The following is a 17,521-nucleotide window of genomic DNA, read 5'->3' as shown; positions in this document are numbered from 1 at the left end:
CTTTTAAAAAAATGGAGTTTTTGTTGCTCAAATATGTTTAATTGAGATGACACTTGGTGATAATTGCTAAGACTTTGATTGTCTTGTCTAATATGATCAGTGGTGGATCAAGCCAGGAGTCGTGGGTGGAAAAGAAATGCAAAAAGAATTGCCTGCAATCAAAGCAAAATTGTGAACATTTCCCTCTATTAAGGGGACATCGTTATCGCCACCCACGATCGGGGCTGAATCGTGATCCGTCAACATCTCCCGCTATCATGGGAATATTAACATCAGCCGTGATCACGGCAAAATAAAAAAATAAAAAATGAAATTAAATAAAATCCCTGGCTGCAGAACAAGTTTAGTCAGATATAAGATTTTAGATTATTGGATGAGATATGATAGCAAAGATTGTAGTAAGTGGAAGTAGAGTTAATCTTGCATCCAATAAAGTAGCTCAAGAGACGAGGGTAGGAGCTCTTTCTATAACATTGCCAGATAACACCAATACCACACAAGTACCCATCCTTCAAAGACTAAGATTACAAAATAAAACACATATACTACAAAATTCAGTTACTGGTATATTTATTTACACATATATTCCCTACATATATACACTTCAAGAGAACTTACATGTTAGTACATTAAACATAAAGGAACAAAGATAACAAGCTACATTTTCCTTATTAGTCTAACTGTTACACATACACTAGGCGTTGCGAAGATCTTTTAATGAAAATAAATAAAGCAAACATCAATGACAGAATTGACGGATTAGAGTGATCTCTGAATGTCTCTGACCACTGACTAAGTACAGGTGGACGGAATCTTGAAGATTCTGAAGTCAGACGTAGTCGGTAATGTAGCGAAGTTTGAGGTAGAGACAGCAGGACAGAATCATGCCGAAGACTTGGATCACACAGAGACCCAGACCCACCGCTCCTATGATGTTTAGCTGCTCCACTAACACCTCCACAAACCCGTCCTTGCAGCCCTGTACAAGCAGATCATAAGATAGATAAACAGTGGACCACTTGAAGGCATACACCTCAAAGAATACTTGTACCGGTGGTACCTCAAAGAATAATTAAAGCTTGAAGAATACTTACACTCAAAGAATTTACAGTAGAACCTTTATGTTAGGGGAAGGTAACCTAAATTCTAGAGAATAAGAAAATGACACTTGTTATCAAGGTTCCACTGTAGTTATTAATTTATCAATATAACTAACCTATGGACTAGATGGTTTCTATATTTTTTTATTTTCTATTCTAGTTTCAAAAACTTGAATGACCTAAGTTTCCTATATGAAACTTAGGTCATTTAAGTCTTTCAAGCTCTAGTGATCAAATAATTCTTTTTCACCATACTACCCTGTTTTAATAGACTTTCCAGTTTCCACGCATGAAATTAGTCCGGAAAACAGCTTTTTGCCAACAGCTAGCTTAATCAAATAGGGTTTCATTATGTACTATTGTACTGTAATGAGCTTTTACCGGACAACAGCTGATCATATTTGGGAAGAAGTGGTTATAAACAAAAACTTAACCTCTCTTAGTAGTTATTGTTGGTCGTTAAGTTGATGCGAATATATAACTTAAACAGGTTTTTTTTTATTCTTACGTCAGCATAGAGTAGCATGGCAATAGGTAATTTGTGTAACTAGTGGACAAAGTGGCATTTTTTGCTGCACACGAGTGAAATGTTTACTGGAATGTTTACTTTTGGAAAGTTTCTTGAGTGCAGCAAAGGCAGTTTGCACTCGTGTTACACATTATATTTTTCCTACAGTTACTATAAATCATATAAACAATTAGTTTTTCAAACACTATACAACACGTTTTTAAGTTAGGTTAAATCCAAACATTGAACGAAATGGGAAACACTGCACCAGCTGATCGTAGGCGTAATATCTTTAAGTGTTGCCAACTTATTTTCTCACGTATTACGTGCCTAATAAAAGCACGCTGTTTTGTGTTGTTTGGTTGGAATACTGGTGTGCGCCAAAGTAAAAACTGTGCACCAAAGTAAGGCTTTCTGTACTATAACCTGTGCAAGGAAGCTCACTTTGTCGGGTGACTGTAGGAAAAAAATATTGTACGTTTCTCGTCCAAAATGTGTTTACTGGACTCATATGGTAATCCCACGACCACACTCGTCCAGTCCGGACTAGTAACGCAATATGCTATTACAAAGATCTCTCTTTTTTCATGAGCACAATTGCACCTGTTCAGTACTATCCTTTAAGAAAAAGCTTGAGTTAACATCAAAAGTTGACTGGTTGAGGCCAGATGCGGCTCCAGAATAGTATTCTCGGAGGAGCATTCCCTGTGGCTTCCCTCCTAAAACCACCATTGACATGGGTTGTAGCCTTATGATATTTTGTTAGAGCTTAGACATTATTTGAGTACCTATACGATATACAATAACTAGGACACCATGTAGAGAGTGTCTCCAAGTTGTTTACTGGTGTATTACGTACCGCATAGAAGATGTTGCTGGGGTTGATGCTTCGGCCACAGCCTGGACTAGGACTGAGGCAGCAAGTGTCTGGAACTCTCACAGGAGCCTCAGAACTCTGCCGCTTCCATACAGAATACTGCCAATCCTCGAAGCTGTTGACACCACAGCACTCCAACTGTGAAGAGGAATAGACCATATAACATTGACATAGCCTTAAGCTTCCTGCACTTAACAGGGAGGAGCATCTTTGCGGAGGATTTCAGGTTGGAAGACATATTTTCTTATTTTCGCCCACAGTTGTATATCAGACCTCCCTTATAGGAACTATCAAGCTCTAAATTTTCTAATTCCTTCATGGCCACAATGAGGAAAACAAAATTAAGATGTATTTTCATTTTGTAACTGTACTTATAATGTTGAATGTTTCATCAATAGCTGAATAGCTCTGCCATATACAGGCAGGTACATTCGTAATGAGTTGCCCACCTGAACTAACAGAGCCGGAATTGTAATTTGACATATCGATACTGCCGAATTAGCATGAAATATTTACTGGCTAAATAAATTCTCATTCACAACCCCTTAATTCAGACTTTTCTCTGGTTTGGGGAGACATGGCGAATAAACTCGAAAGTGGCTTACTTTGGAATTATGATTTGAACCGTTTAGAAACATGCTAGAGACTTGAAATTTGCCAAGGATGTAGTAAGTAATCTAATAAGACACCACCTCCACACCCAAGGGGGCCTGGGTTAACAAAAGGCAAGTTATTACTTTTCTGCCTGACGAATTGGCCCAGAACTCAATGAGTTAAAAGAAAAATACACACACACACACAAACCTCTTGCTGCATTCTGTCTATGGCAGCCGTCTGCTCGTTCTTGATCCTGTACGTCTCCAGGAAGGTGGCGTTGAGGGTGTGAGACAACTCGTCATCTATCTGAGCCTGATAGACGTAGGCCAGGAGTCCTGCCATTACCTCCAGCAGGAATATCAGCAGCAACAGGAACGTGTACTGTACCACAAAATAAATTAGATTCAATAGGTTAAATAGGATTAAATTAGATTTGCAGTCACACCATTAAATTATGCATATTTTAACCTGAATTGAGATTGAGTTGAGGATGATTTTTAAATGAATTAGATTATAGCTTTGTTGCTTACTGACTAAGATCAACTGTTTTAGGGATTGAACCGGTAGCCTTCTGATAACTAAAGAGCACAATAACTACATACTAAGTTATGTTTGTATCTCAAATCACTCTAACAACAGGCAAGGCGTGATACATTTTAATTGTGTTCGCCTTGGTAAGTAAAGAGCCAATTCACGTATTCCCCTAAGAAATTTCATGTGAAGGATACAATACGAGTATTTGTAAAGCTAGTCTTAATCTTTATTTTCATCCATTTTGTCACGCCAACTACAGTGACACTCGATTCCAAGCCAACTACAGTGACACTCGATTCCAAACATTCCGTAACCGTTCTGATGAAACCGATGACTGCAAAATTACGTCAACTTGATAAGTTTAATCATGTGATAAGGAATCCTACATAATTGCCAAATCAAAATTGCGTCACAGAAATCATAATCACGGATAGATAAAGTTCTTATTAAAAGTAGCCTTCTGTATGATGTAAAACATAAAATCGCAAAACCTTTCAGCCAGCTTCTATGTATTTTTTTTCTGCGTCTAATTAATGTTAATCATTGACAGTGTCGCCGTAGCACGGCCTCCTCGATGGCTTAATTAACACACGTTGATGAGATGAGGAAGGCTGTGGTTATACAAATGAGAGTACACGCTTGAACGCCTCGACACGTTCACGAACACGCTCAGTCAGAGTGCCAGAGATAACCGACTAAAGTGTTGCCACAAATAGACGGACGCTGGTGAAGATACGCCAACCGTTTGGGATGTCTTGGTTTAACACATTATTTATCAAAGCATTGGAATAGCTTGTAATACAAGGTCAATATCACCAGACATCAATGGTTAATACTTGAAAGTAATCAATAGTAAAAAATCCCATTAAACATCAATCCATCAGCAACTTTTAGCGTTTACTTTATACCACTATGTAAATTCCCACCATGTGATGATTCTTCGACCCAGTTGTTTGGAGCCTACTTTTATGCTCGCTTTTTTTGGAGAAGCTAAAGAATATGCGTGTTGAGAAAACATGCATGATATGAATTATATATGATATAAATTTGGAGAAAAAGCCCCAAACGGCAATTACATATTTAGCGTAATCCAATGAAATCACAACCTCATAGACCGACCCATTGCTCGGAACCGCACCGCAAACACGAGAAAAAGAACCAAATGAGCTGAAAAACAAATGGGACCGTTCCAGTAGACCAACATTCCCCCTGGAATGGCACATAAACATTTCACAGGCCGTTGCATTTCTGCAGAACGACCGCAGCTGATTTCATTTCCATAATATTGAGCTCTCGGCTTTATTGCCTGTGGATCCCATCGAGCCAATTAGCGAATGATGTATTGTTGTGCGGATAAGGCGTGTTGGGGCTTTGTGGGGGATATGGCGACGAGGAATGCCACCTTAACAAGCGGGGTTTTTAAGGCCGGTCTACACGCAAGGATTTCGCGAACGTTTTATCTGCGCAGGTAAAACGTTGCAGTCAAGTCGTTGCAAAGAAATGCGTCCACACGGTACAGGTTTCAGCACCAACTTTTAGTGCAGTTTTGTGAAAACTTTCAGTGTATGTGCATATAATATCATGGAAGATGTGTTTTCTGCTGGCAATTTCTGCAGCCAGTGTTACAAGTAAGCAAAGAAATAAGTCTGAGAGACGACGGCGCTCGTATGGTCAAGACGTAGGTTACTAAAAAGACAGCAAACTTCATAATAGTTTCTCTGTTCATGTTTGAATCTACTGCTTTGTATTTTTCAAAAGTATCTAAGTCTTTTTTCTTATCACAGTCACTATATTCCTTACTCTTGACCCTCCATAAATTAAGGACACTTCTGGACAGTTCGATGAATTCAACAATAAAATCACGGGAACATTGGCGAAGATCTGCGATCGTAATTAAAAAACACATTTATACCTCTGACAGCACGTGAAGACAACACTGCATACTGGGGTTTTGAGAGTAAAGACGGAGTTGAAACGGATGACAGTGTCCACACGCAACGAGTTGCCTGAAAACGTTGTCAAAACTATGCTCTCCGCAATAGTTTTATCGCTCCGTCTTCCGTCTCCGCGCAGTTCTTTAAAATGCACAGTTTTGCGGTCTACACGCAAATATTTGACTGCAACGATTTACTTGCGCAGGTAAAACGTACGGTAAATCCTTGCGTGTAGACCGGCCTTTACTTTGACCCCCCCCCCCCCCCACCCCCACTATCCCACATCCAACCAGCAAACTGGGTTATCTGTATCTCTTGTAGTCAATTAGCTGTATTTGGTATAGAATCTGCATGGGATTGTTGAGATTTGGCTCCTTTACGAAGTATTTACTGTAGAGTGTTTAGTTTCTAAACAGGGATAGCACCATTGTTTCAAATGTGAATGAAATTGGCTTTGGTGGAGTGGTTGATCTTTTTTACCACTTGTTAAAAAATCGGCCATTTCTATATGTGTATGTGTGTTTATTTTGTGTAAACGCAAACTACGAGAATGTTCATCATTCTATCACTTTATGATTCAGTTGAAACAGAGAAACAATTATGTGTATTTATCCTGAATATGAGTGAAATGTGAGTGTAAAATGGACTATGGGGGTTTTGTTAGCTGATAAGGTTTAAGATCTAGTCTAAAGGCTGAGGGTTTAGCCGAGAAGCTACTGGCTGGCCAGGCCATCAGTTGGTTACCGGTTAAATTCAGAGAACGGTAAGCAGTTTTTGATGATTCGAATCTCGAACCAGCTCTTCTTGATAGTTGGGCTTATAATTAAAAAGTGGTCTTGGTTAAATAAAAGGTTGTTTTAGTCAGCAACAGATATGCACAAAGCACCTCACTCTGTTCTACTATGCCACCCTTATTCAGGCTTAAATACAAATTAATACGTGGTGTGCCCATGTCCTATGTACTTAGTACAATGATGATAGTGAATGAGCTAATTTTATAATACACTAGCATTGATGTGCATATGGCATTATTTATTAAACTGAATTACAAGTAGGCCTACTTCTATCAACTAGGAACGTGGAAAATCGTCATGTTTCCTGAGCCAGGAGTATTTCTACTGTCCCGTCTACATTTCAGCTGAACAGTTTTTTAGCTGTATTCCACATTTGAGCGATTCAAAGTGGTTTCAAGTCAGCGACGGCCCATTACGGATTCGTCGCAGATGTGAAGTGAACCGCTTCAAACCGTGAGTCTTTCGACCTCTTTTCTCGCTCGCTCGGTTCAAAACGTGATTTCAACGGTTCATAAAGCAAGATACAAAGTGTCATTTAATTTACTTGCATACCTTCCTGATCGACAAAAGGATATGCAGCGTGTACCAACAATTTGATACCGCCTTAATATTTCCCCTTAATATTATCACCATGGTAGATTTTTGTCGTTCAAGATGTTTTATTTCGCCGTAGGGAAGTAGGAAGTAAAAAATAAAAATGAAAGCAGACGTCGACGTATACCATATTTTAAATCCTTTGTTCCTCTACAACATATTGCTGGATTCCTGACTGAACTGGACTATATCCTTAATGGCTTCACTGATACAGCAAAGCGACGTTCTACTTTGTAAGCATTTTCAGCTCAGCAGAACATGATTGGTCGGCGAGTGTAGAGAGGAGTGTTATATGTTACTTTGTTAATGGCTAATTTACACTGTTTCTTCCACCTCAAGCTATTCAAAGCCAAACAGGATCCAGTTGGGAATCATTTAAAAGGTACTGACTTTTTTCATGATCAGTCGATCTTAAGGTTCTTGGGCGAACACTTTATTCCCTCAGCTATATCCAGCAATACTGTATTCATTTGGGATATTGCAGCCACCCAAGGTTTGTTTTATTTTAGTGCTAATGTAATTTCAAATAACGTATTGAACGGAATGAAATACTTGCTGATTCGTATTTTTAACAATTTTAGCATAAAACTAACTTTTAGTGACTACCGTTTCCAAACGAATGGTCCTATTTTAGTAGCCATTTACGCAACGTGTCCCTCCTATGCTTAGAGTTAGGATTTGTAAACGGCCATAACCTTCCTCTGCAGTACGTCCTCTCGGCAGAAAAATACATTTAAGTGATCAACAAGTACCTACAATGATACCGAATCCAGTGTTTCGTCTTTCTTAAACTTAAACTAAATCTCTTAGAGATTCCAGTCTTGAACACCAAGAATACTCTAGCTGGTAATGTGACTAAATTCTTCAACCGCTCCATCTCTGATCAGTCTGTTCACTTTTGAACGGAGCTAATTATGATTTTACTACACTATAAAACTCTTCGGAACCCTTGCCATAAAACGCCCACATCTCTGGTCGCCACGTCTTTGAACACGTGCATTGTGACCGAGGTATATCTGGACGATCGTAAACATGTCGTCGAACAGACGTATTCTGGTAGACATTGCGAGAGAAAATACAGGGTGTTTCAAAAACGACATATCCTAAAACAACTACAAAGTTTTATGCTAGACTTTACCCCACCGACGTGAAACACCCTGTACATCGGCGAAATGTACGGTTATGAAAAAACGTGTACCGTAAAACGGCAAGGTTACCTTTACGGTTTACTCTGAACAAATATTCCTGAGGTATGGCAATTTTGTTACGTATTTTTTACCGGCTTTGTTGAAAACTTGTTAATTTCCTGTACATTTAGAGGTGTTGTTTGGTATGCAGCAAATCATTTGCCTCCCAGATAGTGTAATTGGCTTAACCAACGTGATTAAGTTATGTGAATGTATTATTTTGTATTGATCATCCTGGCTAAGATTACCAGTGGAGTCTAATTGTGAAAATGGCTTAATTGGTTTCCGTTGCTATGAAAATAATACAAATCCGTCAAACTAGACTCCATTTGTCATCCAGTCTTGGATTAAAAGTTGTATCATTCTGCAATAGGATTGCAAAGATATTCAAAGTTGGTGCAAATATATATACGACTCTTCATTAGTAAATGTACATTATTTACTACACGATAGTTCACACTCTTAGAACGTATGATCGCATGATCTGCTACGTTTCAAAGCTATGCTAACATCCACATATAATTGCCCAACAATGATTTCCTCATTCTTACTAAACCTAGGTAGATAAGAACACAATGTGAGGTCATTTACCCAGTGATATCTCGAGTGCTTAGTAATTTATATGAGGCAAGGTGGGTATATTTAAACACACGAGACTGAGCTGTCTGAGGATTACCTCACAAGGCTTTGTGATAACGGCTTCTGTGATAGCATTGACTATATATACCTGTGATAGTAGCCAGACACCGGGTAAAAATATCCTTCAGAAACAGTCAAGTCTTAACCTCACAAATCTTACAACAAAACGATGCTATGCTATCACTTATTCCGCTAAGTAACATTCTGTTTCTGTTATGGCCAGTTGCTGTGTGCAAATCTCTGCCAAGAAACAAAATTTTTATTTCAATTGGAGTTCCGGCTTGTGAATGGAGTCTTTTGATTGGCTGATCCAACAGTGACGTAACTTATTTATTCATATCGGTCAAACCAATACATAGATATGACAAAACATACATATGATGTCATGACTTTGGGTACAGTTTCTTATGGGCTGTCCTAGTATTGATTGAAAATATTACGATTAGCTTCATTCGATTTATCCTGATCATTAGACCAATTCGTATATACCAAGGAAAAACGTGGTTCGGATTCCACTAGGTCCCTTAGTCGCCATTAGCTGTATAAGCTATTAATTAACAGCTGTGTCTAAGGAATGTCGGCCTTGGTCACTTACAAGACTACAAGATCGCGCCACTCATACTACACTCATCTCCATTCATACTTGGCTTAAAATACCTACTATGTATGGTCGCCATTTCATTGAACAGTATTGTTCATTATTAGCAAGTTTGGTTGGTTAGGTTAGGTTATAACAGTTTTATTTTATAATTAGTTTAAATATCGAATATCTGCACCTGCCATCTGTCCCTGTTGGACCAGCCAATCAAATTACTCCATTCGCACTATATGCCGGAACTCCAATTGAAATACAAATTATGCAGAATCTAAAAACATTTAAGATCTAACTCACGAGTGTGAAATATGATGTCATGTCATTACATCATACTTTTTATGCATCACATACTACGCGTGACATTGGAATTTTTCTTTTTTTACGAATGTGAGTTACTTCAGGGAGTATTTTAATAATAATAAAAAAATTACAACAATTACAACGTAAATTTATATTATAACCTTAAACTAATGTTCTATCTCAACACTGTTCATCTTCTCGTGAAACAAAGTAGATACAAAGTTGCCCAACAACAAATCTATTAAAAGTCTTAATCAATGGGTTCATCAAGATTTATGGTGACTGTTAATTAATTGTGTCTGTTCTCTGTTGGATCAATAGTGGGGTTAATTTTCTTTTTTAGGCTTTCATCCATTTACCGTTTAATGGACAGAATAAACATGTTATTTTATGGATTTCTAATTCTCATGGTTCAAATAGGATGACTTTAATGCATATTTAATAATTACTGTAAAATACGAGGAAAAACTTTGCCGACTAAAGCACTTTAACATGAAACGTATATCAAACCAAGCTTTAATTATAAAATGTTACAATTTTTAGATGTTACAATAGTATGATTAATAGTCAACTATTGGTAATGTTTATAACTTCGTTTGATTTATGATAGAAAGTGTAAAATTGTCAAGTTTATTATGCCCAATATTTACTGTTAATTTACTTTTTTGTTATTTGATTTGCTGTATTATCCACCACTTTGAATGGCATTCACTAAACAAAAACGTCACACTGTGAGCACAGACAATATAACTGTGCTGTGAGCAACCCTCTTGTGCAGAGCCGCTTCTTTCAAAGACATCTAACGAGGTGATCGATCAGCTGTTTGTTTATATCGTGAGTAACGTCGCAACAATGAAGATAAGAAATCAGCTGATTGAAGATCAATGACAGCGACAAGAGGATGATGTTTATAAACAGTCTAGGGACGCCCAGCTGGCCCAGATATACATTGTTGTCAGCTGAGATAATAAATGGGAGAAACGATGCCAACTAATTCCTTCTCGTAGATGCTTATCTTATTTTCAATTCTTACAGTACACAATCTTCATATTTACAGATACAGACTTTATTGAAATTTTCAATCGTTGATAAAATGCATGGACGTTAAATCAAGTTCGAATACATGTGTTCAACCGTGGTCCAACCCCACAAAGGTTAACTATGTAGCTTTACTGGCTAAGATCAGATATTGTGTATGTAGTATGGACCATTATTTATTAAAACAGATATCATCAACACCTGGAACCATCGTAAAACTACTGACTTTTCTCAGGATTAAACCAGCGATCTTCTGATAGGGTAAGCGATCTCGGTTTAGGTGTTTTTCATTTTTTGCAAGAGACTAAAGATATTTTTCACAGAAGTACACACAATAACTTCAGTGTACACATCTAGACACACACCATCGTTTCTCTACTTGTACTGCCTAGCTGGTTTACATGTTTTAATCCTGTTTTACAAGGAAGATATTCTCCACAGTGGTACTGTATAAACAGTAACTTTGCATTTACTGCAAAGTAACATCTCCATCTCGTCACTATAAACTACTTCTTTGTACTTCCTAGATGTTTTACTTGTTTTCTACCTGTTTTACAAGAAAGATATTCTCCACAGTGGTACTGTATAAACAGTAACTTTGCATTTACTGCAAAGTAACATCTCCATCTCGTCACTATAAACTACTTATTTGTACTTCCTAGATGTTTTACTTGTTTTCTACCTGTTTTACAAGAAAGATATTCTCCACAGTGGTACTGTATAAACAGTAACTTTGAATTTACTGCAAAGTAACATCTCGTCACTATAAACTACTTCTTTGTTCCTAGATGTTTTACTTGTTTTTTCGAGTCTCAGGGGTTTGCTGACGCCACGTCTAGACCGGATATTGAGTAACCCATCTTCTACTTCCGGTGCTGAGAAAGTGTTTGGTTTCTGTTGAACGCTGAGTCTCATCTTGCTTGGATTGAAGGTCGACGCAGAAACCTTATCTGATTAGGATTGCCATATTTTGGCTAAGCAAGATGGGAAAAACCTACACCTGAAGTATAATGGTGGTAGTGGTCTGAGTACGTTTACGGGACAATAATTCTATCTACGATTACGTAAACTGTTATTTAATTTTGACACCTATCTTTAAAAGTTGCGATTTCCCCCTCTAAAGCATTGTTACATTTTATAAGAACACAATCTTTGACTAATGTTAGTTTTTGTCTTTTTTTCTGTTACAAAATTTCTAACCTCTCTCAATATTAAACTATGCCATTACTAACTATGCCGTCGTTAATTCATGTGTAGATCTAGAATAATAGACCTGTTAAGAGAATTAAGTCAACAAGTCTTTAAGAAAATAGCAAAGATCACAATAATTCAACAATATGATGCTGATTTCAGTTGGTTTTTCTTATAAAGTTCTTTCCCAATCAGAATCAACTAACGATTTGTATGGACAAATCATGTTGAATAGTCAAATTTCGAATCTATTCAAGGTAAAAAATTTATTCAAGTAAGTTAAACCTGTGAGTGAACCTTTTTGTCAGGATCGCTCGAAGTTTAGCAATTTTAGCAAGTAGAAATTGCTAGCCTTACAGATTGGTCGTTTTCATTCACAACTTAACCGAAACTCGATATAAGTTTACCAATATACCTATGGAAGGGATGCAAAACGCTAGAACAATGGCCACGGCTTACCACCAACAGAAGACATCTGTTCTCTCGCCACACTCCGCAGCATCCTAGGACGACCACCAGGAGGACGAGGGCTCCAGCGAGGACGAGGGCGTACCCTGTGAGGGCGTAGGTGGAGGTTGTCAACAGGGAGACGTACTGGTGCTTGTAGATCACTGACCATAGACCTACAGCCAACACTCCACAGCCTGATAGCTGGAACAACCAAAGAGGTGTAATTAACATTCTAGAGAGAGGCCCCAAATCAACTGTAACCCAAACTCAAAAATTCTGCAAGACCTTCCTATTGATTATTGTGAGGTTATGCTAGAGATAGCTCAAATACATTTTCAAAATGGTAATAAATAATTTGGAATGGGAATCATTTAATGTAGCTAGGAAGTCACTGCATCCCCCCACCTGAAAATGCATTTGGGCTATAGACACATCTTCATGGACAGTAGAACCCATGAAGAACCAACTTTAAACTTCTTCAGATTTTCTTCTCTTCCTTAACTAAACCACTAAGCCTTGATCCCTTGCTATTAAGAAGTACACCTGAATACAAGAACAAATTCGTTTAGATAGCTTAGATAAAACTGTAGTGATTCACATACATTTTCTAGATTCATACTTCAAAAAAGTGGTATAAACAGAAACATGGTAAAAGAGTGACTTGTGAGTATGCTTAGTAGATTGAAAGACGGTACAAAAACGACAGCGAATTTAAATTAACTTTACAATTTATTCTTTACTGTACCGTCTCGTCCATGGCAAGTTCCACACACAGCTCTTTGTGACTTTAGCTAATTGCCGGGTTAAAAGAGGACACCAACCCTTTAAAAAAAGAAATAAAGTGAAGTAATTCATAGTCCAAAATATGTACAAGAAGTTTCTATAAATTATGATATGATAATTGTCTATAGTGAAATCTTAAGTTTCACTGTTCCTCAGTTCAGATTGGAAACCTCGCCAAGGAGAGATAAAATGAAAGCAACAATTATTTATCTCTGTTCTAGAGGTAATATCGGAGGTAGTCTTGGAATTTACAGCAATTTTCGAGTGATTTTAAATGGTTTTATAGGATTGATCATAATATATGTCTATCCCCACCATACGATTAAGTAGTCGAAGACTAAGAAATCACCGCATCAAATTAACTTATTGTCAATCAATATTTATTAGTAAATTATTGTTTCTGACTTAGTGTCTGTATCAGGTAAACGCACAAACTACAGAATTGTTTTTACACAACGGTTAATTATTACGAGACCAGCTTACAAATAGCTTCATCTCCTAATTATGTACCATGAACGCCCAAAGTCAAAATCGACACTTTTTTAGTAAACATTTGAGTCCAAGACATCAAAAAGATACCTCAACTGTCTTTATGTTTGCTCTATAAGTTTGGTTTCTTAAGTTCCGATAGTTGTTTTCATTATGCAACAGCCAATTACATGGAATAGAATAGAAATCAAATCGGAGTTGAAGAATAAAGTTTTGTTTCCATAACTAATAGTAGGTATAGAGTTCACTATTTTACTAAAAAAGTGCATAGGCACTAGTAACACACATTTGTAACTAATCCAGTTGTTTCAGTGACAGTGTTTCTACTTACAAGTAACTTTTGTCTATGAGCCCGCATGTAACTTTCAAAATGACTCATGATCATCCGGATCCAATTTGAGCGTGGTATGACTCAGCAATGGAGTTGTACGCTTGTTATAATCCCCATTGATCCAGGATCACCGAGCCGTGAGACAATGGTTCACTCCGGGCTGTGGCATTGTGTGGTAATGACGTCCCATCTGGGTAGTGACGTCCTGACTGGGGCCCTTCAGTAGAGGGGCCCCACAAGCTATGCTTGGCACGTGTCAAACACACACACTCACTCGACCCATCTGGGTTAACGTCCTGACTGGGGCCCTTCAGTTCAGTAGCGGGGCCCCACAAGCTAAACTTGGCACGTGTCAAACACACACACACTCGACCCATCGGGGTAGTGACGTCCTGACTGGGGCCCTTCAGTAGCGGGGCCCCACAAGCTATGCTTGGCACGTGTCAAACACACACACTCACCGCTATGCGGGCCTTCAATCACGCCGCTAAACTAATGTCGACTTTCAGCGGTAATTGAGTGAATTGGTTGTTCGTCAACATTAGTCTTGAGTGTCGGAGTCGATTTAGGTCTGAGCAAGTGTAAACAGCACATTTGTCTCTGTCAGAGTTGATCTATGCTGTAATTATTTCTCTCGTCATAAATATACATGGGTGAGATTTCAAGATGAATTGCATGGGCTGATGGCTTTTGTCACTTGGGTGTGTTATTAAAACTGACATAGCCTATTGAGATTCGGAAGATTTGGTACAAGACAGAGTGATAATGACTTCACAGGGTGTTGAGTCTTCTGGGTCTGTTTTAGGACTTTTCCCTCTTCGGCTTGATAAATTACTGAGGCCAGATTGTTAGTCACCAGTGTCTGATTAAATGTCTCGCTCATCGGCGTGCAGTGGTATAATTTTTTCAAACTGTGAACAACATTTGATGTGAGAAGAATTATATTGTGGTTGGCCGTTTTGTTCCCAATGTGGAATTAGGATTTACACCGCTTACTGAATTGACATCCTTTTTTTCATTTGGTTTTTCATTAGCAAGATTTGGTACTAGAACAGAAGCATTTCGTGGTGAAGGTGATGGTTATTGTCAAGTGCGTATATGATTGAGGTTGACACGGCTTATTGAGGTGCAGATTCATGATAATTTAGTTTTTCAGATCCCACAATGTTCACCATAAGCCAAATCAATAAAGTGAATGTATGCAAACGTCATTGACATGTTTCAACGGACAATAGAGACATAAACAATACTACGTGAACAATCATTTACAAATATGCAAAAACGTTCTTTGAGTTGTAAATGAGAATGTGTATTTGTCAAGATTGTTTTGTATAATCAACCCGTTTTCAGCCCTGTTCCTCCAATAGTTGATATAGTCCTTGATTCCTCCAAATACGTACTTCAAATTATAATTTTCCACCTACCTACATCCTGTTAGCCATTGACATTGGATACTGAAGTCGAAATCCTGTTGCAGCATTTGTTTTTATTGAAAGACATTACACAACATGGCTGGATGAACCTCTCATAAAAAGAGGTACTGTATTGAAGTTCTACGTCCTCTTGCAGATGTTTTTGCTGACTGTGATAGCCAAGGAAACGTTAAGGTCGTATTATTGGTTTTGTTTAGAATACAATGCTCTTTCACAGTTTCACATTATTTGGAATGGTAGGTAGGCCTATACATTATTAGAAGGAGACATTTATTTTACATCGACAATCTCGATTGTACATGGGGGTTTCGATGTGGTAGTTTATATACAGCCAAAGCTACTGCATTAGCTAAAATTCTTTTAATATATTTTAACTCATTAAATACAATTTTAAAGTTTCTTTCTTTTTAAGGTCCTTCAGATGAATTTAAGAGTGAATCATCATTTTAATCAATTCCGTCAAAGTTTTAACTTGGTCATTGCTTTGTAGCAAGTTCATCAAAGTTTTTGAAAGATATAATTTTATATTTCGGCCACAGGTAAAAATTTCTTCACTTGTACAGATGAAAGCATTGGCCTATTTTTGACCCGTTGCATGTTGAACACAAATACACATTGGAGTTGCCACAAATAAATGAACGTGTCTGAAGTGGCGAGCCGAGACCGCGATGGCGGGAATGTTTACTAACATGGCGGCCACACACGTGCACTGTAAACCGTGGCCAAGTGCCGTAAACATTGACACCTAACCTCAAAACGTCGCTCAGGCGTGCATTCCATGAGCGTACATTCCCACAGTAATAAATACGTGTTAAAACGTGTGCCGTATTAGTAACCATGTGCTATGTATTAGTATTATATTATAGCTTTCTTCTGTGTCTCGATCAAAATGCTTCTTCTTTGCAATATAAGGTGAGAAAAAATTTTTTATGTTTATTTGGGGTTTGACATAAGTGAAGTAACAAGATTGTATTGGGGGCAGGGGATAACGGAGAACAAATTACACATTACGAAAGTAATGGAGATCGAAACATTGATAGCAAACAATTTGAGGTTCACTATGCATTGATCAAATCAACTCTTAGTTTGCCCTCGAGAGCATGTTGTCAAAGATATGAGTCAGCTTTATTTTGTGGTACAAGTGTAAGTCTAATTAAAGTCATAACTCTGCATATAGGCATGCATTTTGTGTGTGGAGGTCGTTTTCTCCTTGGATGATTTTTTAAATGTTGAAAACTCGAGATCTGAGTCTTTGCCAACCTTAAATTGCGTACACTAATTTCATAAAGACAACTCGTGGATACTAAATACGTAAACATATCAAATATTCTTTTCATACTGTTATCTTCAACAGCCTGCATTCTACCTTGGTCAGACCTGCATACAAGATCCACTTCACAGTGGGTTCGCCGCATTCCTAAGACAGCGTGGGCGTCTGAGAGCCACTGGGCACACCTGTTCTCCAGCAGACGCCACTCTAGGGCATCCACTATACAGTACTCCAACAATTCTACACTAGCATTCCTCCAAAGCTAGAGCTATCCAAAGGTCTTGCTGTTCAGAGCTACGCTTCTCTAGCGCTCCGAACGCTTTAGCACTCTTACGCAGTCTTACGTTCCAGAGGTCCTCTAGTGCACGTGCTCCACTACATCAGCGCCCTAAGACCCGAATGGTACTCTACTCTAGTAGGCCTACTCCAGTGATCTCGTATGACAGAACTCCAGCACCCTACGCTACGTAGCACGCGCTGTGCTGAAGCTGCACGTGTCTGTAACCCAATCCTCTCATCAGCACAGGTGCTGAATCTGCTGATGTATGTAGTGCTAGGAGTACTGAGTCTGCGCTGAGTTGTTGCCGAGACTTACCGGGTGTTCGGAAAGTGTGGAAACCTTCTAAGTACTGTATTCCTCTTGCGAATAACCATAAACCGATAAAACTCTAGGATTACGTCCATACTGTATTTTCTAACTGTTTTTGCAATTTGAAACCGTTTCCCTCTCCTTTCACTGTAGTGGAACGTATTGTGTTGTGGAGGAAGTGTTAAAAAATCACGATTAAAATTAAAGGTGTTTGTTTTTTCATTTAGGTTTGCGTTAATGTGTTTCAACCAATTTCTTAAAAATAAGGTGTTATTCTGTATTGGCTTA

The 17,521-nt window shown here is 38.2% G+C and overlaps 1 protein-coding gene across 1 annotated transcript in view; it reads right to left on the bottom strand.

Moving 5' to 3' along the window:
* Positions 1 to 553: 553 nt before the first annotated feature.
* Positions 554 to 17,521, bottom strand: part of LOC128990079 (CD151 antigen-like) — a 40,715-nt gene continuing 23,747 nt past the window's right edge. Inside the window, exons 3-6 of the mRNA XM_054412313.1 lie at positions 12,348 to 12,539; positions 3,290 to 3,463; positions 2,468 to 2,623; positions 554 to 979 (exon numbers count right to left, since the gene is read on the bottom strand). Coding sequence (XP_054268288.1) covers positions 830 to 979; positions 2,468 to 2,623; positions 3,290 to 3,463; positions 12,348 to 12,539 — 672 coding nt within the window. The 3' untranslated portion in view covers positions 554 to 829. The remainder of the gene's footprint in view (positions 980 to 2,467; positions 2,624 to 3,289; positions 3,464 to 12,347; positions 12,540 to 17,521) is intronic.

This window comes from Macrosteles quadrilineatus, unplaced genomic scaffold (genome assembly GCF_028750875.1).
Source record: "Macrosteles quadrilineatus isolate MER2022 unplaced genomic scaffold, UCM_ALF_1.0 Scaffold_3__2_contigs__length_128488019, whole genome shotgun sequence".
NCBI lineage: Eukaryota > Metazoa > Arthropoda > Insecta > Hemiptera > Cicadellidae > Macrosteles > Macrosteles quadrilineatus.
This window is presented reverse-complemented; position numbering and strand designations above follow the sequence as displayed.